Source organism: Epinephelus fuscoguttatus, linkage group LG7, assembly GCF_011397635.1.
Source record: "Epinephelus fuscoguttatus linkage group LG7, E.fuscoguttatus.final_Chr_v1".
Classification (NCBI taxonomy): Eukaryota; Metazoa; Chordata; class Actinopteri; order Perciformes; family Serranidae; genus Epinephelus; species Epinephelus fuscoguttatus.
Window position 1 is genome coordinate 4,372,412 of NC_064758.1, and position 23,934 is coordinate 4,396,345.

The 23,934-nt window shown below is 42.6% G+C and overlaps 1 protein-coding gene across 1 annotated transcript; it reads left to right on the forward strand.

The window, feature by feature from the left end:
• Positions 1-1,903: 1,903 nt before the first annotated feature.
• ndufb11 (NADH:ubiquinone oxidoreductase subunit B11) lies at positions 1,904-20,853 on the forward strand. The gene is made up of 3 exons (XM_049581808.1): positions 1,904-2,132; positions 20,192-20,322; positions 20,647-20,853. The coding sequence occupies exons 1-3, from the start codon at positions 1,959-1,961 to the stop codon at positions 20,774-20,776; spliced, it is 435 nt and encodes a 144-aa protein (XP_049437765.1). The 5' UTR covers positions 1,904-1,958; the 3' UTR covers positions 20,777-20,853.
• Positions 20,854-23,934: the final 3,081 nt, after the last annotated feature.

Below are 23,934 nucleotides of genomic sequence, written 5' to 3' on the forward strand. Positions count from 1 at the left end.
AGAATGAATGGTAGAGTATGGAAATGAGTATAAGTTATTAAAAAGGAAAAAGAATTTACAATGTCTGAGTATTTTTTTTAAAAGTGCTGCTGCACAAATGTTTAGTGTAGCTTGAAGTGTCTACTTTAAACATTTTAAGAGGAGATACATTTTGAAACTTTGAGCTCCATAGCGTTTAATGGGGTTACAGTAGTATTTTTGATTTATCTCCAAAAGTACACCAGAGTTTTAAAAAACGGTTTGTTTTTGCATACTTTGTTCATAAACATGAAAAAATAGCATTTTACTCCTGACTTTATATATTTTTTAGGGATGCACGATAATAGATTTTTTTTGCCAATATCCGATATGCCAATATATAACAACTTATTTGGCGGATAACCAATACCGATATCAATATATCCACTTCTTTCCCCACCTAATTTTAGTGATCATCAAGTCTTTACTGTAAGTGGCATTAACATCATGCATGCTATTATTGTGATGACCCACCAGGGGATGGAGACATGAAATAGAAGGGTTTTCAATGCATGTAATATTCAGTCATTGGGCAAAATAAGAAAAAGCATGTTGGCCAATTCTGATAATTCATTTTAAAGCCGACGCTGGCCGATACCAATGATGTACCGATATTAGCAACATGTTGGCCTATCCAAGCCAATATCGTCCAGTACTGATGACATGCTTATATTATTGTGCATCCCGAATATTTCGTTTTGTTGCACGACGTTTAGGCCATTGTTTTATTGCAAAGTTTTTTAATCAATGCTTTAGCCTGAACTGTACCAACATACCATCATATAGCCTATTATCTTTTGTAAAAAATAACTTTCTTTTTAAAAGGTGTCTGTATGAAACAACGTTGTATTTGAAAGCTTCTAGGTTCTACTTTTATAATAAATACATACAGGGGCGGGCTGGCCATAGGGAGGTTCGGTAGTATTCCCGAACGGCCGGCCTGTTTCAGGCCGAATCGGCCCGTGGTCGGAACGGGCTGACCAGAAAAACGCACAAATTTCTTTATTGCAAAAGAAAACATAGCCTAGGCCTATTTCAAAGGAGAGTGTGTTCAAAGTTGAAAAGATAATAGGCTATTGAAATAGGCCTATATAGGCTATACAGCTGTTTTGCTGTTCTGTTTCTACATTAATATATAGCCATTTTTACCAGCTCAAGAAAAATACATTAAAGTGAGTAGGCGTGTGTGTGTGTGTGTGTGTGTGTGTGTGTGTGTGGCGCTTTTGTTATGTTGATTTTTATATTGTATTTGTGTTCTAACACTGTGAATGCTTTGCAAAAGTGCTATAACGTTTATCATTGTTGCTGTTATTGATATTATTAGCTGACAAGGCCAGTGTCAGCGGTGGAGTTGATGCAGAGGGACAGGATAATGCAGGTCATAGGACTGAGGAGGAAGAAGAGACAGATGAGGAGGGACAGGAGAAGGAGGAGGAAGAGAAGAAGGAGGAAGAGGAGGAGGAGAAGGAGGAAAGTGGAGCAGGAACCACCAAAAAAAACAGTGCCATGTGCAGAAGAGGTCTTTGCATAGAATTATATTATATTCAATACACTCTACTGACTGACTAATCTGTGTGTGTTGTGTTTAATAGCCTATCATTAGATTGTTTTTATATTGCAAATAAAGTATTCGTGTTAAAATTACGGTTCCACTTGCGTCCGTCGTGCGATCGGAAAAAAGGCCTCTCCGAATCAAGCTCCCGGGCTGAATTTCAACCCCAGCCCGCCCCTGAATACATATTTGGATAAGGGGCCATATCAAAACCATGAGAGAACATACCGGCAGCAGAATCGTCAGGGTGCACTACCTTCGACCACCTGTTGACGGCAGTATATATATGTCTATGGTAACACGCCATTTGATCTCGAGGAAATGAAGAAGAACAGGGGTTAAAACTCGTGTTTCCGGTTCCGGGACAATAATCTCAAAAGTAGGTGAAATGTTGACCAGACTATCACGGTTCGGGCCCACTGTGCCTCGGTTACTGTCCTGTCCACCGACTCGGTTCGTCTCCCAGTCGAAACCGACCGGTGCCGCTGGTTCGACTGCTGTGACGGAGCTGCACCCTGCCGCGGAGCAGGCTGGACACGGTGAGGTCAGCCCATACGTCAAGGTGAGTTCCTCCATGATACGGTAACTTAACGTTAGTATTGACGTTTAATGTTGCTAACCGATCAAGTTGTTTATGTCACACACATAGACATGGAGACAGTGGTTTGCGTTATGTTGTGCGTCGCTGCTACAACGAATGAGACCCGCAGTGAGCTCTATCAACTGTTACGTACTCGTTGCTACTGCCAAGTTCAGCTTAGTTGCTTTTGATTGGTTTAGGACAATGGCAATGCTTCTCGCTGTGCTGTTTGACTAATCAGCATAAGAAAGCGATATCAGATAGTTACTAATGGATTTAACACACTATCAGTCCAAACAAGAGCTGAGCACAGTTTGAACCTTACACCCCTTTCATCATTGTCACTAAAATACATTTTAAATGGATCAGATGGCAGTGACAATACTAAACTGAGTACATACACTTAATTAACGTCAGACAAGAAATTATTGGTTGCAGTTGACCCACTTCCTGTCAGTATGTAGTTTAGGTACATTTGGCAGCAGTCACAGCCAGCCCACAGTGCAAAGACAGACGGTAGCCTACCCAGTAAACAACACAACACTGTACGAGTTTGGTCAATGTGTTATGCTTGTTTGTATGTGTGCAGTATCAAACCTCACTACATCTGTCAACACACACATGAAAATGGAAACAGACGAATGTCTTCAAAAGAAATGTGGTATTCCTGTTATTGATATTATTCATTTATTTTACATTGCCACAATGATGTTGTAATGAATTCTGTGTAATTTTCCTAAGTAATGTGTGTGTGACAGGATGTTATGTCGATGTAATTATTGGTCACATTCAGTTATGTTATTTTAACAGTATATATATTATGCATTACTAGTTACCTTAATTTGAAAGTTATAAAGTGCTCTACAATATTACTCTTTGTGTAGAATAATAAGTTACTTATTACACTACTTTTGTGTTACTTTGACCAAAATGAGCTCAGAGGAACTAATGTTCATTTTAAATGGATGAGGGTCTTCTTGTTTCACAGCAGGTAATCAAAGCACAGAAGCTCCAGTTTATTTCAAACCCAGTGCTTCAGGTCTGACCCATTCATGCATTCAATTTGGATTAAAATCCCCTGTTTATATTAATAACAGCATGATGATATACAACAATTAAATGGCCTGTCCTTTTTTGTTCAGAGTGTTTTTATTGTTTTTTTAAATTATACAAAATACAGTTTGAGATGCAGTTCAATAAAGTTCAACACAATCCCTCCCCACAAACAAACATCCCCACCCCACTGCACCTCCACACATCCACATCACAAGTTCAATGGTAAATATGATATACAATTTATAAATGCACAGAAAACACAAATTAGGTAAAAGTAGGGGGGAAAAGGAAGAAAGAAAAAAGAGGGTAGGGGTTATATCTATACATTTTAAATATCTGAGGCATCTGTCTTTTCTACCTGATCTAGAACTGGTTGCCACATAGTGTAAAACTTGAGGGCGCAGCCTCTTGTGGCATAACAATTTTCTTCTAAAGTCAGATGGTGCATAAGGTTGGAGGTGATCCTTTCTGTTTAAGCAGTACAAGTCTCCTAGCCAGGAGCATAGCATACGCTATCATGTTTTTGCTGTGTCGGTTGAGACAGATCCTGCGGTACTGTACCAAATATTGCAGTTATGGCAAAAGGTTCTATGGGTCTTTCTAGCAAGTCAGAATTTTTTTTTGAATATAGATAGCCAGAAATCCATTCATTTTGGACAGAGCCAGAGCATGTGTGATAAAGTACCTTTTGTTGTTCCACAGCAGTCACAGTTAGGATCCATATTTGGTGTAATTTTTGCCAATCTTGCTTTAGACAAATGCAGTCTATGTACAATCTTGAACTGTATTACCTTATGTCTTAAACAAATTGAGGATGAGTGTATCTTATCTAGTGCAGAGTGCCATGTATCCTCACGAAGTTCTTTCATTTCATTTATTTATTTAATTCACGACCATGATCACATAGTATGGAGCACAGCTATACGAAAACAATTATACAAACATAGCTAGTAGCAAGGCTGTACAAATTCTCTCATCCCGGCAACAAGAACAAAATAAATGTATTACTTAAATAAAGGAAGGATGCTCTTCAAAAAGGCACCTAATTTACAAATAACTTTTAGCTTATTAACTTAGTTAACTTAGTATTAACTTACAATTAACTTAGTCATAGATGGACGACTTATATAATACTTTGGCATAAGTTTTTGTCTGAGTTTCATTATACTTACATTTTTATACTCAAATAGGATATGAAACTCATTGCCAATACAGTTATCATTACAAAGATTACAGAACCTCTGGCTTCTATCCAGACCTTTTATATCTTCCAGTGACTTTTGGGATTCTGATATTATTCGTCCTGAAATTACAGATGGCCTGTCTGTACTTTTGATTTTCACACAATAAATACTTTTCTAACGTAAATTCTTGTTTAAACTCAACATAAATATCACATGATGTCATACTATAAAGTTCACTTTGCCATTTTTGCAGAAACTGATCTTTAAGTCTCTGTTCGACAGTTGATTTCAACCAGTCACTGTTACTACATGCTTGAGACAGCCAGAGATAAGACAGACCCAATCGTCCAGTATCCGCTTCACTTGCAGGATCCATGGAGACACAAATTCATTTAAATTATACAGTCTAAATTAGTGTTGTCACGATACCAAAATCTTTGTCTCGGTACAAATACCAATATGAATTGCGATACTTTTCGATACTCTTCGGTACTTTTCCTAGGGAAAAGTCCTTTTGGATACAAACCTTTAGAACAATAAAAAGTAGGGGTGTAATGGTACCAAAAAAAAATCATGGTTCGATAAGTACCTCGGTATGGACATCACGGTTTGGTTGCTCAAATGTTTCACTAAGTTGATGTTGTCTCGTATTGTCTCCCTTTGCGAGGCAGACTTTCTCTTGTCTTTTTTCACGTACGCCAGCTGCGAATGTTGATACAGGTGTTGTCATACACACCACTTGTGCAATCTGAGCACCAATAGGAACAAGAAATTTATTTCCTCATTCATTGCCTCATGGCTGTCCCTCCTTGATGTACTGTTTGCACTTTTATGCACGGGTTGGTGGTGAAGTGGTGCACATGACTCGTGCTACGGACGGACGGACAGACAGCCACGTGTCTAAAACAGGTAATACATCTGGCTACATCTTTTCCACATCAGTAGGCTACTATTTGGAGAAATACGGTACTTAAATTTGCTTTTACTTATTTTAAAGGGCAGTGAGATGAACCCGAGCTGTTTAGCAGCAGGGTTAATAGGCATGAGCTCGCTCTTATGTGTATTTATTTTATAACCAGATATTTTTCCAAATGTATCTAATAAGGCAAGTGTTTGTGGTAGGCTGCTTAATGGTTAAGATAAGTACAAGAGAATATCATCCGCGTAAAGGGATACTTTATGTTCAGTGTTATTCCTCTTATGCTTTTAATCGAGACGTTATCAGATATCGCAGTCGCTAGTGGTTCAGTTGCGAAGGCGAATAGGAGGGGAGATAACAGGCAGCCTTGTCTGGTCCCACGACACAATGGAAAGGAGGATAGGTTATCATTTGTACGAATTGCTGCCAGAGGGAGGAAGTAGAGAACGGAAATCTAAGCTGTGAACTTTGTACCAAATCCAAATCTTTTTAGGGTATAGAAGAGGTAATCCCACTCCACCCGATCAAATGCTTTCTCAGCATTGAGAGATAGAAGCATTTCGGGTGTGTCGGGTGGAGTGGGATTGTAAAGGATGTTCATTAATCTACGTATATTAAAAAATGAATAACGGTTCTTGATAAATCCGGTCTGGTCGTCGGAAATTATAGAGGGTAGAACTGTTTCTAAACGGCGGGCTAATATTTGGCAAGCAGTTTACTGTTAAAATTAGGTCGGGAGATGGGTCGAAATGATAGGAGCAAGTTCATTGGCAAATTTTTTAAAGAATTCACTTGGATATCCGTCCGGCCCTTGGGATTTCCCATTTTGCATGGACCTGGCTGCAGTAATAAATTCTTATTTTGAAAATGGACTTTCTAAATTGGTGGCAGTTTCCTCATCAATAATGGAAGTGTTGAGACTACAAAAAAAAAGAGTCAAACAGAGATTTGTCATTACTACATTCTAAGTTTTGAATAATACCTGTAGAAACACTAGCCCTAGATTTTCCGTGAATGTTGGGCCATTTTGTCGGCAAGCCGCAAGTGTTTGGACACACAGAGCCGGATTGGCAAGTTGATCTGAGGTGCCCAATTTTCCGCCTCGTAGGGTAGTCATATTGGCAGAACCCTTTTATTTTAAAAAGACAGAGGCGGCCTTCCGCAACGGGAGGGGCTGTTGAAGATTTGTGGGAGGAGCTGTTGATGACGCCGCACGTGCGAACCACAGGCGGTGGATAAACAGGAAACAGCTGATAGCAGGAATTAGCGAGCAGCTAGTGGCAAGAGGCAAACACAAACCTGACAGACACTGTAAGATGAGCAACTGGGGAGACAAAGCATTGCGCGCTCCCCTTGTCCTCGCAAACGAAGAGGCCATTAACCGTCAAATGACGGGGGCGGTGAAGAACGGGCCGACTTATGAGAGAATTGCTAAAGGACTGACCAGCCGTGGCTTCCCTCCACGTCACTGTTTACGTCACATGCTGAGCTACACGTTACTTGCTCATGCCCCCCATTTCCCTGAAAAAGAAGCATTCTGTATAAACAAAATCAGGTAGGCGGCATTTTACTGCACTCCCTGATTTTGTTCTCATACTGCCAATGCTGAAAAAAGACTGATTGGGCTTTCCTGCAAATTTGCACAATTCCTATCTATCCTTTTGCAACTTTTTGGTCTTCTCTCTCCAACGCACCTGTCTTTTTTAATAGATGTGCAAAGTGTTTCATTTGCTCACAATCCCTATCTAAAAAGGGCTACTGATTGATCTCTAAGGGGTCTGTAAATTTAGTACCCATCTTGTTGTTTATCGCATTTATAGCTCGATCTACATTTTCTTGACGTAGCAGGTTTGCCGAAAACTTCCCAGTCTTTTCACCATATTCATATATCTTATGTCTCGATTTATTTGTAAGATTTTCAGCATGCTTTGTGGACAATAGATTAAGTTCAACTTGAAGAGTTAATTGTTGCTTAAACAGATCAGGCGGTGGAGACTGAGCCAAAACTGCATCAAGTTGTAGGATATCTTTGGTTAATTTTTTGCGGCATTCATTTTGGGCTTTTTTTGATATGGGCACTGTATGATATGATTTGTCCCCTCAGATATGCTTTCATTGATTCCCAAATTACTGAGGATGACATTCCTGGGGTTTGATTGTGTGCCAGATACTCATTTATCTCAGTTGATATAAACTTGACAAATCCTGCATCAGAGAGGAGTAATGTATTGAAACACCATGCGTGTGTGTAATTGGTATGCATAAAGTCATCAGTAGTGGAGCATGATCCGATATTACTTTTGCCTGATATTCACATTCCCTAACTAGTGAAAGTAATTTGCTGTCTAGAGAAAAATAATCTATGTGCGAATATGTTTTGTTGACTGGTGAATACAACAACACAAGTCTAACACAGATTGCTCTGCTCTTGTTGAAATCCAAAAAATCCTTTTAGAATATTAAAAAAATAAAAGGTGGTGCCAGTTAAACAATAACCCAGCACCCCATTTCATTTCTTGGTCATTTTATGTTCCTGAGTACAGCTATAAAAGAATAGAAAAGATAACTGATGATTTGAACAGTCGGTATGACACTTTAAATTCTTGGTCGTGATTATCAGCAGCAACAAGTGGTTCTGATTACACTTATCTCCCCTAGATAGTCCTTTTCTTCTGTTATTCCAATTTCCACGGTGTTTATATATAATGGTCACCTACTCAACAAATGAGGGTCATGGAGAAAGTAAAAATAAAAAATGAAATAAAAAAGAGGGGAGGAACAATTCACAAGATTTATAAGGCCAATTCTAGGCCATTCCATGCCACACTGAAAGCAGAGCCATCCTTAGAAGATAAAGAAATACAATTAAATTAAACTAAACAGAGACTCAACACCCCTTGGCATTTTTTGGTTGTTCTATATTCCTGAATACAGTTATAAAACAGGAATGGCCAATGATTTAAACAATTAGTATAACAAATTAAATTCTTACTATTATCTGCGATATGTGATTCTGGTTATCTCCCCTGGATAATCTATACCTTCTGGTGTTCCAACTTCAACATAGACAGTGTTCATATATGATGGTCCCTTCCGTAGCTAACTGAGTGCAGAGCCGTCTTTAAAGGATATTTGCTTTCACATACGCCATGGCCTGAGCTGCGTCTTGAATAGGGATGCACCAAAATGAAAATTTGTGGCCGAAGCCGAATAATATTAAACGCTTGGCCGAATACCGAGTACCGAATACCAAATGCCGTTTTTTATCGACCCACGGTACAATACCAGTGTAAGTATCACGGTTCTGAGTAGTATCAGGATACCACAGCAAAAATGAGGCAGATGTGCCTTTTGTCATTTATAAAAAGATAAATCACTTTTCTATAATACATCAATGATATTTCAATGGAATAAATTACTTACTGAGTTATTCATACTTCAAAAACAGCATCAATAAGTGATTAACATAGAGGGGATCAAAATAAAATAAATAAATGAAATAAAAATCAACCAGCCACCCCCCTCCCCTGACAAGTCCCTTCATAAGTAAAGAACAGTCCCTAAAGTGCGGTGAGGTTTGTGGGCTGTTACCTGCCACTGAAAGACTAAAAGAGAGAAATGTGAATATTTCTCCTAAGCTTGTGCACAGTGTCCTGCAGAGATGTAATATCGTCTGAGCAGGCGGAAAGGCCTCGCTCCATGTCTGACAGTGTCATTTTGATTGTTTCCAAGTCTGAACGTAGGGAGGCGGTGTTGTTTGTGTTTTCTATCTTGATCGCTTGTAGTTCCGACTTAATCACATCAAATTCTGCAGCCAGAGCATTCTTCAGCTCTGTTTGGAAAAGACCAGCTATTTCCATTTTGAGTGAGGAGAGTATCTCAGCTTTCATGTCCATCATCTCGGTTTGCTCAGCTGGCTCAGACATATTGCTAGGTGCGTCAGCGCCTATCTTGCTAGCAGTGGCCTTCCCCATGAACTTGTACTTACGTAGGTTGCTCGCCATTTACGAAGGGAAAGTATGAGTGGAAAAACAAAAACTTGCTGAAAACTTTTAAGTGGTGCTTTAGGCAAGGCAAGGCAATTTTATTTATATAGCACCATTCATACACAAGGCAATTCAATGTGCTTTACAAGAGAAATACGTTAAGATAAAACATTAAAGGAACAAAAGCTAAAAGCAAGAAAAACAGTGCAGAAAATGCATTTAAAAAGCAAATATAAAGCAAAAGCAACCGCAGACAAATATAAAAACAATAGCTACAGATTATCCTAACAGTAAGCTACATATCTAGTTCACTGGTAAGCTGCAGTAAATAGTAATGTTTTAAGCCCTGATTTAAATGAGTTGACAGTTTCAGCCGACCTCAGATATTCTGGAAGTTTGTTCCACAGGGGAGCGTGCGGGGAGCATAGAAACTAAAGGCTGCTTCACCTTGTTTGGTTTTGATCCTGGGAATACTGAGTAAACCTGTTCCAGATGATCTGAGGGGTCTGGATGCTTCATAACGTACAAGTTTATCAGAGATGTATTTAGGCCCGAGACCATTTAGTGCTTTATAGACAAGTAACAAGCTTTTAAAGTCTATCCTTTGACACACAGGAAGCCAGTGCAGTGATTTAAGCACTGGTGTGATGTGCTCCACTCTCTTGGTGTTGGTGAGGACTCTGGCACCAGCATTCTGGACGAGCTGCAGTTGTCTGATTGATTTTTTACTCAGGCCTGTAAAGACACCGTTACAATAGTCTAGCCTGCTGAAAATGAAAGCATGAACAAGTTTTTCTATATCTTGTTTAGACAGAAATTCTTTTATTCTTGCTATGTTTTTAAGGTGGTAGTAGGCTGATTTAGTAATTGTCTTAATGTGACTATTGAAATTTAGGTCTGAGTCCAGAACTACACCAAGATTTCTGGCTTGATTTGTAGGTTTTAGTGTCATGGCACCAAGGTGGACACTGCCTATTGATCTTTGTTCTTTGGGGCCAAAAACAACTATCTCAGTTTTTTCTGTGTTTAGTTGTAGAAAATTCTGTCACATTCACGTATTGATTTCGTCATTGCACTTATTTAGTAGATATAGGGTAGTCATCTGGTGACACTGTTATGTAAAGTTGTGTGTCATCTGCATAAGTATGGTAGGAGATGTTACGATATTCCATAATCTGAGCAAGAGGGAGCATATAGATGTTGAACGGAAGAGGCCCAAGAATGGACCCTTGAGGAACTCCGCATGTAATCTTTGTTCGCACAGATTCATAACTGTCAAGTGACACAAAGAAATCCCTGTCTTGTAAATAAGATTTAAACCAATTTAGCACAGTGCCAGAAAGTCCCACAAACTTTTCTAGTCTGTCGAGCAGTATGTTATGGTCAACTGTGTCGAATGCAGCACTGAGGTCCAGTAATACCAGAACCGAAATCTTTGATGCATCACTGCTCAGATGAATGTCATTTAAAACTTTTACAAGTGCAGTCTCAGTGCTGTGATGTGCTCAAAATCCAGACTGAAAGGCATCAAAGGAATTGTTTTGCTCCAAGAAGGTGTTAAGTTGCTGAAAAACAACCTTTTCAATGATCTTTCCTAAAAATGGTAGGTTTGATATGGGCCTGTAGTTATTTATTACTGAGGCATCCAGATTAGGCTTTTTTAAGAGAGGTTTAATGACTGCAGTTTTCAGGGCCATTGGAAAAAGGCCTGACTGAAGAGAACAGTTGACTATCTGTAGTATATCTGATGCTATGCAGTTAAAAACATCTTTAAAAAAGCTTGTAGGCAGAGTGTCAAGGCAGCAGGCAGTGGATCTAAGGTTTCTAACTATGTCTGTCAAAGTAGCATAATTTAATGGATGAAAAAGTGCCAAATTAACTGGAGTAGTCTTATGAGGCACAGGTGAAATAGCCACTGTGTTGGAGTTACAGACTGTCTGTCTTATCTTTGAAATCTTGTCTGTGAAAAAAGAAGCAAAGTCATTGCATGCCTTGGTGGATAGCAGTTCAGGAGGGACTGACGCTGATGGGTTTGTCAGTCTGTCAACAACAGTAAATAAAGTCCGTGCATTGTTGTTATTTTTGTTGATAATCTCAGAGAAAAAGGACTGCCGCGCCCTTTTTAGCTCCAAGCTTGTATCTTATTATCAATGTAGGGCATCAAAAAAAGTTTAATCAAATTTTCTGCAGAGCTCACACAACTCATGTCCTACTCCATTAGCTGCCCAATAGCACCCCCTAGCCTAGTCCTTTTAAAATGAACAAATAGCCTTGGACACAGGGAGGGTCAGGTCAAAGTCTGATAATTAATAGATATAAATAAATATTTGCAGGTCTATGATCTGAAACACAATGAACAAATATTGAGGTTAGCAAAACAAACAGAACGGCGTGCGATTTAGTCACTATGACAAGCGCAAATTAATAAACCAGAGCTTGAGGACCCACCTGCCAGTTCGTTGTGTGCCGGTCAGCTTCAGCAGCACCAGAAAGAGTTATGTATAAGAACTGGACAATGTGCCAGCTCCTTATCCCTGCTGCTTTCAGGCTGCCTTAGGACGCAAAAGCAGAACAGGATACGTTGTAGATGTTGCAGGTGTATTTATAGAAACACACTGAATATGATAATGCATGGTACGGCATAGGGCTGGGTATCACAAATTATTTCTTGATTTGATTTGAGTCCCGATTTGATATCGATATCACAATATAAACTTAATACCTCACTGGAAACAAAATAAAAATGGCAATATAATAAATCATCCTGACATCACAATACTGAGTGACGTGTAGAAAGAATAAAGAACACAGACATCAGTCAGTATCAGTCCTTCTGTCCTCTCCGCTCCTCCCTCTGCTGCTGAGGAGATTCACTGCCTGCTGGTCACATGACCAGGGCAGGAATTTCACAAGGGCCACAAGGGCCATGGCTCTTGTGGCCTCCTCATTTGGCCCTTTGCCCTTGAAAAAAATATCTGCCCTAAGGCCACAGTGGCCTTGATGCCCAGCCCGCACTGCCCCACGTGATTTTGCAGTTTTCTCCTCTGTCTCTTTCCTGTCAACACAACTTTGACACCTGTGTCTTGTGAGAAAAATAATGCGATGACATTCTGGACTCTTATTGAGCAACATCAAATGAGATGATGCGTAGCTACATCACCAGTGGTGGGTTTGATTCCAGCCTGGCATGAACCGCTCGGACAGGCTGTAACGACAGTCTGACACCAATCTATCACCGGCCAACCAGGAGACTTCATCAAACGCCCGGGCAGGGATCGGCACCGAGACCCGGTATTAAACAACCCAAGGCAAGTTTAATCAATACCGTAATAATAGTAAGCTCCGCCATTATCGGCGTTACTTTTCAAAGTTTCGGTTTCATGTATCATCATTGTGCAGTGGTGGGGCCGCGGTGCAGATGAAGGGAATATAACTTCAAGATTACTCTCGTTAACGACAACTGCGCTTGTTACTGTGAGTAAGTGCGATAAAACCTCTGCCAGCCAAACCAATACTTTATCAATACATGTGATCAGCATGCAGAATATTTCAATCTGCTCTGTCCACAGTCTCTCATTCACCGCTATTATGATTTATGATCGCGGTCGACACAAGCACATCGCGCTCGCGGTGCTAACAGCAAACTGTTAAAGACAAACTAAATGAAAGATGTCTGTATGCAGGCTAACACTTTATCTGAACATGTAGGCTACCTGTGGCAGCGACCTGTAGAAAGTGAGTGTCCTCAGTAGAGGAGGGACAGAGAGCAGGATGAATGATTGATACTGATGTCTGTGTTCATGCTGAGATAACGTGACTTTCTTCACTCAGTATTGTGATGTCAGGAGGAATATTAATATTCCCAAAATCCTGAGTGCTCTGATGAGAGACTGGCCTACGAATCCTCTGCACCCGACCTCGATGGGGTTGCATCGGGTCCTCCATCCTCTGCTTCGGCATTCACCTGCCAGCTCCTCATACTTAGCCCTCTTCCTTTCAAAGGCCTCCTCCATCCGGTCTTCCCAGGGAACAGTCAACTCCAGCAGGACCACTTGCCTAGTTGTTTCTGACACCAGGACCATGTCTGGCCTGAGTGTGGTCACTGCGATGTTCTCCGGGAATTTGAGCTGTCTCCCTAGGTCGACTTTCAGCTGCCAGTCTCTGTTGCCAGCAGCCCCCCTGCTTGACTCCGGCACTGCTGTGGCTTCTCCCCAGCCCTAACAAAGGCGATGGACTACCTTGTTGGTTGTTGGTGTTTACTGGTGGAGATACCTGCGCTGATGACCTCTGCGATGGCCCGCAACATTTGGTCATGGCGCCAGCAGTAGCGCCCGTCCCCCAGCGCCCTTGGGCAGCAGCTCAGGATGTGCTCCAGCAATCCAGCACTCTGGCAGAGAGGGCACAGTGGATTCTCAGCCAGGCCCCAGCGGAAGAGGTTGGACGGGCTTGGGAGGACATCGTACACCGACTGGATGAGGAACTTGATCCGGTGTGGCTCAGATCGCCACAGCTCTGTCCACGATATCTTCCAGTCAGCTGCCTCCTCCCATCGGTCCACGCCCCCTGCTGCCGCATCCCTACTCTCCTAGCGCAGCGGGCTTCCTCCACCCCTGCTCGGATCTCTTCCTGGATCAGCTGACGCCTTTCCTTTCCCTGGGCCTTGTTGAAGTGAGGTCTTGGGTTGCTCCCGAGACCTGACCGTCCGGACGCCACTGTTCCCACCAGCTCACTGTGTCGCAAGTGGGACTCAGCCTGGTTGACTGCCTCGTGAGCCTTCCACTTCCTGCCGGTTCTTACTTCTATGCCAGCCAAGGAGACTTTGACGTCACTGGAGTCCCTATACAGCAGCACCTCTCTTGCTCGGGTGACCATAAACTCCTCTGTCAGACTACTGAAGGGCAGTTTCAGCTTGTTGTTCCTCCCGTACAAGGCAATGCTGCTGAGGCTTTGTGGTAAGCCCAACCACTTCCACAAGAAACAGCTGACCTTCCTCTCGAAGCACTCCACGGTGGTCAGTGGCACATCATAAACAAGCAGTGGCCAGAGAAGTCATGGCAGGATGCCGTGTTGGTAGATCCAGGCTTTAAACTTGCCTGGTAATCCTGACTTATCCACTGCTGTTAGCCAGGTTCCCAACTCCTCTGATGTTGCTTGGAGTGCTGCAGTGTCCTTCAAGGTGCAGTCATAGATCTTGCCCAGGCTCTTAACTGGCTTCTCTCCCACAGATGGAGTCTGGGTGCCTCCTAGTGAGAAGCGAAACTGGTCTGTGACCTTCCCCTTCTTCACCACCAGGGACCTGGACTTGGCTGGCTTGAAGTTCATCCGGGCCCAGCTAATGAGACGCTCAAGGCCTTGGAGGATCCATCTACAGCCCGGGATTGATGTTGTAGTCACTGTCAGATCATCCATAAATGCTCTGATGGGGGGCTGCCGCATACCTGAGTTGGTGAGTGGGCCTCTGCACTCCACCTCTGCTGACTTCACCAGCATATTCAGGCCAAGGCAAACAATATCACTGAAATGGTGCATCCAGTGATAATGCCCTTCTCAAGCCGATGAAATGCAGATGTTTCTGTTCCGGAAGTGACTCTCAAACTGAAGCAGCTGTAATAGTCCAGTATGAGGTCCTGGAACGTGGTATCAGTCAAGCGAGGTTTCCACCAGCTTGTGTGGGATAGACCCGTAGGCATTGGCAAGGTCGAGCCAAAGGACTGCCAGGTCTCCTTTGCCTTCCCGTGCCTCCCGGATCAGCTGGGTGACGACTCCTGTATGCTCGATGCAACCTGGAACCTTTGGAACTCCCACCTTCTGCACAGAGGTATCGATATAACTGTTCCTCAGGAGGAACTCCGTCACGCGCCGGGCAACGATACTAAAGAATATCTTGCCCTTGACACTGAGGAGTGAGATGATCTGCTCGATGGTACTTGAGCTCTCCTCCTTTGGAATCCAGACACCTTCTGCGTGTCTCCACTGCTGTGCCACCTCCCCCCTTCTCCAGATGACTTTGAGGATCGTCCATAGTCGCTTCAAGAGTCTGGGGCATCTCTTGTAGACAACATATGGCACTCCGCTGGGGCCTGGTGCTGAGTTGGATCTAGCTGCTTTGACAACCTCCTCAACTTCTTTCAAAGTTGGCTCCTTGGTGTTAAATGCCGAGGTGGGTTCTGGTGGAGTTAACAAGGTCCTGCATGGCCCAAGATCTTCCTCTCTTACACTGTCACTGTAGGTGGAACTGAGATACTTGTTGACCTCCTCTTCTGTGCAGGCAAGTTGGCCACTTCTTCTTTGCCCGAGGATCTTCTTGGTGAAGCCAAAGGGGTTCGAGATGAAGGCTGCCCGTTTCCTGGCTCTCTCCCTACCCCTCCTCCTATGCCACTCAGCTCGACAGAGGGTGGTGAGTTTTTTTCCTCAGGATGTTTCGAAGCTCTGCCAGCCCAGCCTTCTCCTCCTCCCTTGCCTGCTTAAACTGCCGCCCAAGCAGTCTAAGCTCCTGCCGAAGCTGGCTGATCTTCACCTCCCATCTGTTTGGCTCCCCTAGGCCTCTGGTTGGCTGATGCTCCTTTATGCCAAACCTTTCAGCACCAATGCTGATGATCATTGCAGACATCGTCCGCAATTTCTGGTCTGCATCTCCCCTGGCAGTAGCTTTAAAGACTTGGTCCAGATCTTCGTCAGACTGGAGCCACTCTCTTTCCTTGTTGGCAGCAGGCCACATGACCCGGCGATGTTCGGAATGCTTGACACAGGGCGGGGCTTGTGGAGCATGGAGGGTCTGGGCACTGTGGGTTGACTCCCGGCCGGGCTCCTCCTGCGTCTCACCAGGTACTGGACCTGTGCGTTGCACCACCTGCTTCCCTGTCAAACATTTCATTTTGGTCTGGTGGATCTTCAGACCACGCTGGTTCTTGCAGACTTTGCCACATGGACAGACTGCACTCATCGTTGTTTTTCCGTTAGCAAGGGTCGTTGCCTGTTTTTCCGTCCTGTTGGGGTGCTCATCCTCCCCCCCTCTCGGGCACCCCTGGGGGTATGATTCAGTAGGTAGGGTTCTCCGTAGCTTACTTGTGGGTGCACCCTCACGGGAGCTGCAGCTTGGGTTGCTGGCCCTCACTGCCCCGGTTACTGTCTTTCCAGTTGTCGGCTGTCTCTCCAGCAGTCGCCATACTTTCATGGTCGTCATCCGGCCTATTCCCGGAGGTCACTGGCTTGGCCAGATCATCTAGTTCTAAATACACTTTCAGTGCAGCTTAGACACATCATCAGTGTTGTATCCTTATTATGCTTCTGTGCATTGACAGCTCTTTTTTAGTCTGTTTCTGCATAATGCTGAGGAGGGCCATGCCTGTGTATATAATATATGTGTATGCAAAAAAAAAAAAAAGTGGATCTGTTGCTCGCTGCTAAAAATGTGACCCGTCAACATGATCTGGTTTTGAAATGTGGCCCAGTTGAAATAGTAGCCTAATTGAATAGCCCTGCTGTAGTTTGTTTGTTTGTTTGTTAGCTATCTAACAACACATCAAAAATAATTGTAAGCCAGTCTTGTTCAGTGAATCAGTTTATCGTGTACACTCAAAAAATATTTAGGCCTAATATTTAAGATTGTTTGCTTATAAATACATGAATCTGGTTGTTCTATATTTAAAACACATTGGTTTTATTAGTGCTATTAAATAAATCACATTATTACTTATTATACTCATTATTATTATTTGAGCTTGTTTTATTTCTTCATTTCACATATAGTTATACACCCTTAGTCCTAAAATTAAATTCATTATGAACATGGACTTAAAATCATTGTTTTATCTTATGGCCTTGCTGCCCTGGCTTTTGGCCTTTGTGCCCTCAAAAAATTGACAACACGAAAGGCCAAGTGGCCTTGCCCCTAAAATGATGAAATTCCAGGCCTGCACATGACCATAGGTAAGTTTTAAGATAAGCTCAACTGTTAAACATAAACAGTTGTTGTTGGTAAGCTATTTAGTAACAATTTGCTGTCAGCTGGAAAGCACTCTGTGCATGTTTATAACATAGTATTGGCGGTGGTGGATGAGATACTACTGACAGAGCAGATTGAAATATCACTTTCCTACATGTTTACATGTTGCTGATCAGGTGTGTTGATAAAGTATTGGCTTTTTCCTCAGCAGGTTTTATTGCACTCACAGTAACTGTAGTTGTCATCAACTCGCGTTATCTTCACCTCTCTGTCTCCACCACGGCATCTCTACTCCGTGTTTGTGTGTCTGTGTGTATGTGCGTAAAAGTGGCGCAGCAGCCAGGCCGCACAAACAGCAGGAGCAAACGCTGAAGCACGATAATAAATTACACCCAAATGTCAAAAAGCAAGCTAACAGTTATAAAAGAGCAGGTAATGGCAGAGCTTCTCAATACTACGGTTGTTCATAATTTAGAGCCGCGGCTCGTTTACTACTGACGAGATTAACGGGATTAAAGCTTCACACATCTGTGGGAAGAAGCATATATTACACATGTACACGTGTTTGAGATCATAAACGGTTATGAAAAATTAGTACACGAAAATGTTTTTTGTTTTTTTTTTGGGGGGGGGGGTGATACTAATTGTTGACTAACTGTGATAGACTGTGTTACGTTCTCCAGTCTGGTGCTCCAAACCATAGTTGGGAGACACTGGTTTTGTGTGGATTATCTTTACAATTTGGCTGGTTGCTGGTAACTAGCTCTAGGAGTCTGGACCAACTCTGCTTGAAGAATGAGGATGCAGAACTGACGTCCGTGCAGAAGCAGATTTATTTATCCTCTACAGCAGGAAAACATAACATAACATAACACAGGGCCTTCTCACAGAGACTATGCTGTAACTAGAGCCTATCTAAATACTGTAAACAGACTGCAACCACCCGTAGCATGAACTGTACTAATTTCATGGTGCATTCCATCCGTACACTCTATACGCCGCTTTACTTCCCACGACATCTACTACGTAACACCGCCTGCCAAATGTCTGTATCTCCCAGGACACCGAAACCATTTAAGGGCTGGCAGGTAAAAACTGTGAATATGACAAGAAATGGTGTGAGACCGGGTTCGGCAACAGGTCAGTAGCCTACGTGCTCCGTTCTATTAAAACGGCATGTTGGTGAAATGGCCCATTCGGTTGGTATTCAAATAACTGTGGCTTTACTGGTATAATGCAATAGTACCACCCAGCGGTGAAACCCGTGTACACGTATACACGAAAAAAATTGCCCACTCCAAACATTTAGAGATTTTTGTACACGAACTCACGTCTAGAGTGGTGTGGATGAATAAAAAAAAAACATTAACAGTTTATTTCAGGTGGTTACGCGTTACGTGACATTGTATATGTGATCATATTACCAGAAATCCTGTTGGTAACGCATTATATTACTTAGGTTACTGCTAAAATATAATATATTACCCCAACGCTGTATTTCAGTGATGTGTGTCAGTTTTGGGCATGCAGTCACATATCGTACAGCAAAGTGTGCTGCATGTCCCTCTCCCAGTGGAATCTGTTGCTTTTCACTGTCATCTAGCTCTGTGAAGTTCTTGATTAACAAATCAAATTTCTTTAAGTATCCTACTCTTATGAAATCTGTCACAAATTAAGAAGAAGTGTATTTCTGTCCCTACCTTTCCTGTTGTGCAGCAACTACATATTCTTTCCTCTGTTGGTAGCCATGACTTGTGTGTCGTCCTTTCTCTGTGGCGACACCAGGGGTGTAAATATAGACAGCGCAGGCAATGCAGTTGCACCATGGCCTGTGGGGTGGAGGGGCCCAGTTGCCACCTGGAAAGGTGGCTAACTCGGAGACTAGCAGAGGCTAACTGGCTGTGCTTCCCTCCAGTCATGCTGTGGCTAATGCTCTGCTAGCCACTCCTGGTTTGTTATTCAGGTTAAAGTGGGAAGAAGCAGCGGATCTGTCGGGCAGCTGAGTGAAGTGGAGCCTGAGGAGGAAGCACCGGTTAGCCCTGGTTTCACTACAGGCAGATTCACTCGCTACAGGGGCGAGGAAATAAAACCTGAACAGTCAATCAGAGTGATCTCTCTCACCGACAAGCTCCGCCGCTGATTCAACATGCTCAATTGGCCAAAAAGCCCCAATGGCACACCGCAAAAACTAGGGCGACAGACGCTCACTGACGGCCAACCGTCGACTTGGTGTGTCAGGGCCTTAACCCATGTCCATCGTGGTTTTCTGTTTTTGAAAACTAGTATTAGTCTATTACAAAATGATATGCTTATTCTACATTAACTGTCAAAAAAATTATTCAACTATAAAAAACTGTTTAGTTAAACTAAACATTTCTTATTTTCCTTTTCCTGTAGTTGTGTCATATACAGAAATGTAATGATGATTGCAGGGTAATATGTATGTTGATGTTGTCCAATATCAGGTCTCTGTTTAATCAAGTAACAAGACAAAACGATTTACATTAGCTAGTTTAGGTTCAAAATCTTTGAAGACTGACGAGCTTGGAACATCTATATGTGGATATAACATAAAAGTGGCAGAGAGGCACACTGTTGCCTTTTTCCCTTGATTGTAGCGTCTTTTTTTATGCTTTCAATCTTTTGTGGTGGTTTTCAGTTCCGAGTTGCCACCCACCCGCCAGTCAAGCTAGGGTTTGTTATTATGAATGTTTAGTATCAAAAGTTTCTCTGTCTCTCTCTCTGTCTCTCTCTCTCTGTGTCACAAGTGATATTGAATAGTGAAAATGTATGCCGCTGTTTCAAACCAGGTTGATAGTTAATTTTGCCTGAGCCTGAAAAAATCCTTGAAGTCCTGTCTCGATCTAAGGTGGCATAAAGAATGAACACATGTTGGTAAAGCCAGGTGAAGGTCTGGACTGTATCTGATGCTTCTCTTGTGTGATATTTAGAATCCAGATTACCATGGCTTCTCGAGTGACCCTGTGGTGGATGAGTGGAACATGAGGGTGGGATTCTTCTTTGGCATCTCAGTGGCTCTAGTTATCGGAGGAACATTTATCCACTATTTGCCAGACCATGGGTGAGTTCTCAGTTCCTCATCTGTTCATTTTCAGGGAGAAGATGATGTGTCTCATGCCATGGTGACGGTTCTGCTAAGTCACGTTTTTTTATCAGAGGACTCATTTTTAATACACATTACCTGCAGATGCCTTTTATCCTTTGATTGTTGCTTCTTTTTTATGCTTTCAATCTTTTGTTGTGGTTTTCTGTTCCAAGTTGCCACCCACCCGCCAGTCAAGCTGGGGTTTGTTATTATGAATGTTCATTATCAAAAGTTTTTCTTTCTCCCTCCCTCTCTCTCTCTCTCTCTTGCTCTCTGTCTGTGTGTGTGTGTTCATTCCAGCATGCGTCAGTGGGCAAGAAGGGAGGCTGAGCGTTTGATCAAGCAGAGAGAGGAGGAGGGACTTCCTCTCATCAACGAGAACTACTACGACACAAACAACATTGTTCTCACCCCTGCTGGAGAGGAGTAGGCCCTGCTAACACCCACCTACTGGATTTCATGATTATTGTATTTCACTATGACAGAATAAATTATGTAGTTGTTAAATTGTGTAGTTTTAATGTGTGGATGACAACTTCTTGAAACAGCAGTTAGAATGTTTCTCAATGGTGAATTAAAGGTAAATGTTCGGTGATTCGACCCTTGTGATGCTAACTTTCAGTCTTTGACATTTTGCAGTGCTCAGTGCCACAGACACGATGCGGTTAATAGCAGAAAAGAAATGTGGTTTGAGCTCTACAAATAACTACCATCCATGAACCCAGTGATTGTTGGAAATTCATGAGGAGTAAAATGATAAACAGCTACTCCAGTCCATATGAAGATGGGGTTAAAAACAATCAGGTGTGCTTTTTCTATGTCAAATTTACAAGTACTTCATTCAAATAAACACAAGAAGTTTGTGCTCTAGAGAAAGGATCAGCACTCAATGAATAACCTCCTAAGCCCTATGATAAGCTATTATGGCAAGGCTTAACTATACAGACCAGTGAGCAGTGATAACTAGCATGTCTTTGGGGTCATCAGGTGGGAACCTCCTTTCACCAGTGTTTCGTCTAGTTGGTCCCACGACACCTCCAGGAGGCTAGACAGTGATCTCTGGTGTCCCTGAGACACTCCCCTAATGCCAGGTCTCACTGCTCCCCACACCGACCCAACAACCTTCTTTACCTTACTTACATCTGGCTTTCTCAGCCCAAACAGCACTGCCACCTTCAAAAAATCTAGACTCTGTTTATGCAATCTCCAGGTAGTGACTGTGCCGATACTAACCTACCTAGCACATTCACCACACACTATTTCACACGCTACATACCATGGCTACGGTCGAAAAGTCCCTCCTATCATCTTTTCCTAACCACTTTTCCTTGACCTCGATGGAAAATGTCATGAGGTCAAGGGAAGATGTGAAGGAGAATTCATAAGGACTTACGAAAAGACAACTGCGATGCTGAGAGAATCCAACTGCACTTATATTGGGCTATGTAATTATGCAACGGTGGATGTTATTAGGCTCGTTCCAGATGAACTGCGCCTCGCCTGGAAAGAAGAGGAGAGGAGGCGGCTGCAGCAGGGGGCGGTGACAAAAAGCTGCGGTGAAGTTGGACAGTTTCCAGCAGCCTTCAGTCCGTACAAGGCTATTCAAGAGAAGGCTGAGGCACGGGGTCAAACATGGGGGGATTGCACATGCGCAGTAAAATCTGGTCTGGACTTCCTCAAAGGCTCAGTAGATGGCGTGAGACCGCGGGAATAAAGGGGATGTGCATGCATGTCATTTTCACAGCTTATTATTGGACTGTCACTGGTGGCCTGCGCTGTGGGTGAGAATGACAGAGATGCAATTCCGACAAGTTCATGCAGCTGCCGTCCAAAAGTCCAAACAGACTGCACCAAGCGCACTACTTGATCGCCTGACTGGATCCTGCGCTTTTTATCTAGCGCCCCTGCTGTCATCCTCCAGCATCGCAGCGCAAGTTACACTGCGCATGTGCAGTCCCCCCATGTTTGACCCCGTTTCTCAGCCTTCTCTTGAATAGCCTTGAGAACAACAAGGAAGTCACAGACATACTTACATCCTGTCTGGAATAATGTCAATTCATAAAAAAAGTGATCAGACCCATATATCAGTTTGTTTTCAGTCTGTAGTTGTTTTAATTATGATAGATTCATTTTTTAAAATGCTTTATAGGTGATCTGTAGTTTTATGTTCATGGTTTAACCTCCATTTTACATGAATTCTCCTGGGGTGGGGTGCTCGCTGCAACCAGCTGGAAAGGAGTATAGAAAATGATGAGCCAATTAATTTATTCTTTTCTATGAAGGAATTGAGGGACACTATTATGGCAGGGGCAAACACCACCCAGGGCGAGACAGACTATCTTATGAGCTGTTTAAACACCTGGATGACATAGTGTTGGAGGAAATCCTTGCTTTGTTAAACACTGTGTGGGAGTAGGGGTGCTTGCCGAAGGAATGGAAACATGCAGTAGTGGTTCTGATCTTGAAGCCAGGCAAGAAGGCGTCTAACCCTGGCTCATGTCGGTCTATAGCACTTACAGCAGTGCTCTGTAAAATAATGGAGAGGATGGTTACCAATAGCCCAGTGCATGTATTGGAAACGAGAGCTCTTTGTTAATGTCCAGAATGGGTTCAGAAATGGACAATCCACAATGGAGTCAGTTACACTGCTGGATCAAGATATTAAAAAGGCGTTTAATAATAAAGAGGTGGTGGTGGGTGTATTCCTGGATATCGAGAAAGCTTATGACAGTCTGTGGAAGGAGGGATTACTGATTAAAATTTATGATCTTGGAATTAGGGGATGAATGTTTAACTGGATCCAAGATTTTTTAAGGAAAAGAACTATACAAGTCCGGGTAGGTGCGGTCAGCTCTAAGGTAGTAGAAATAGAGAACGGTACACCACAGGGAAGTGTAATATCACCAATGTTGTTTAACATGATGATAAATGACATTTTTGATAATATAGGAAGAGGATTTGGGCTGTCTTGTTTACTAAAGATGGGGCCATTTGGAAAAGAGGACGAAATGTGGAATTTATTTTGAAACAGGTTCAAAAGGCACTACAGACTGTAGAGGAATGGGGGAATACATGGGGTTTTAGGATTTCAGTGTCCAAAACTAAATATATGATTTTTGGTTTTTAAAGAAAGTTACCGAATTTAGGGCTGAACTTATGTGGGCTACAACTGAAAAAGGTGAAGGTTTTTAAATTTTTGGGTGTTTGGTTTCAGGAGCGCATGTCATGGGTTGTGCACATAGGTAAAACAGTGGAGAAATGTGAAAAAAATCATTAACATCTTAAGAAGTCTGGCTGGGTGTGAGTGGGGAGCAGTCAGGGAAACATTGCGACTAATTTACCAGGCCATGATTACAGTGGTGGAAAAAAGTTTTCGGACACCCTAAAAATCCTAAAAAAGCCATTAAAAACTTAAAATTGATTGGTTCCATAAAAATACATAAGAAATTTTGAGTATTGGGCCATTTTGGTACCAGTGATGAAGGTCGTTCTTTTTATTATAAGACACAATTTTTGTTGCCAAGCTTCGTGTCTACATAAAGCCAGCGCATTTGAAAGTTCTTCAGACACAAAAATGGCTAAAACAAG

Excerpts from the sequence above, each read along its gene's own strand:
- ndufb11 (XM_049581808.1), top strand. The coding sequence starts at position 1,959 with ATGTTGACCAGACTATCACGGTTCGGGCCCACTGTGCCTCGGTTACTG. Across the intron at positions 2,133-20,191 it reads AGGTCAGCCCATACGTCAAG|AATCCAGATTACCATGGCTT; the intron begins GTGAGTTCCTCC and ends TGTGATATTTAG. Across the intron at positions 20,323-20,646 it reads CACTATTTGCCAGACCATGG|CATGCGTCAGTGGGCAAGAA; the intron begins GTGAGTTCTCAG and ends TGTTCATTCCAG.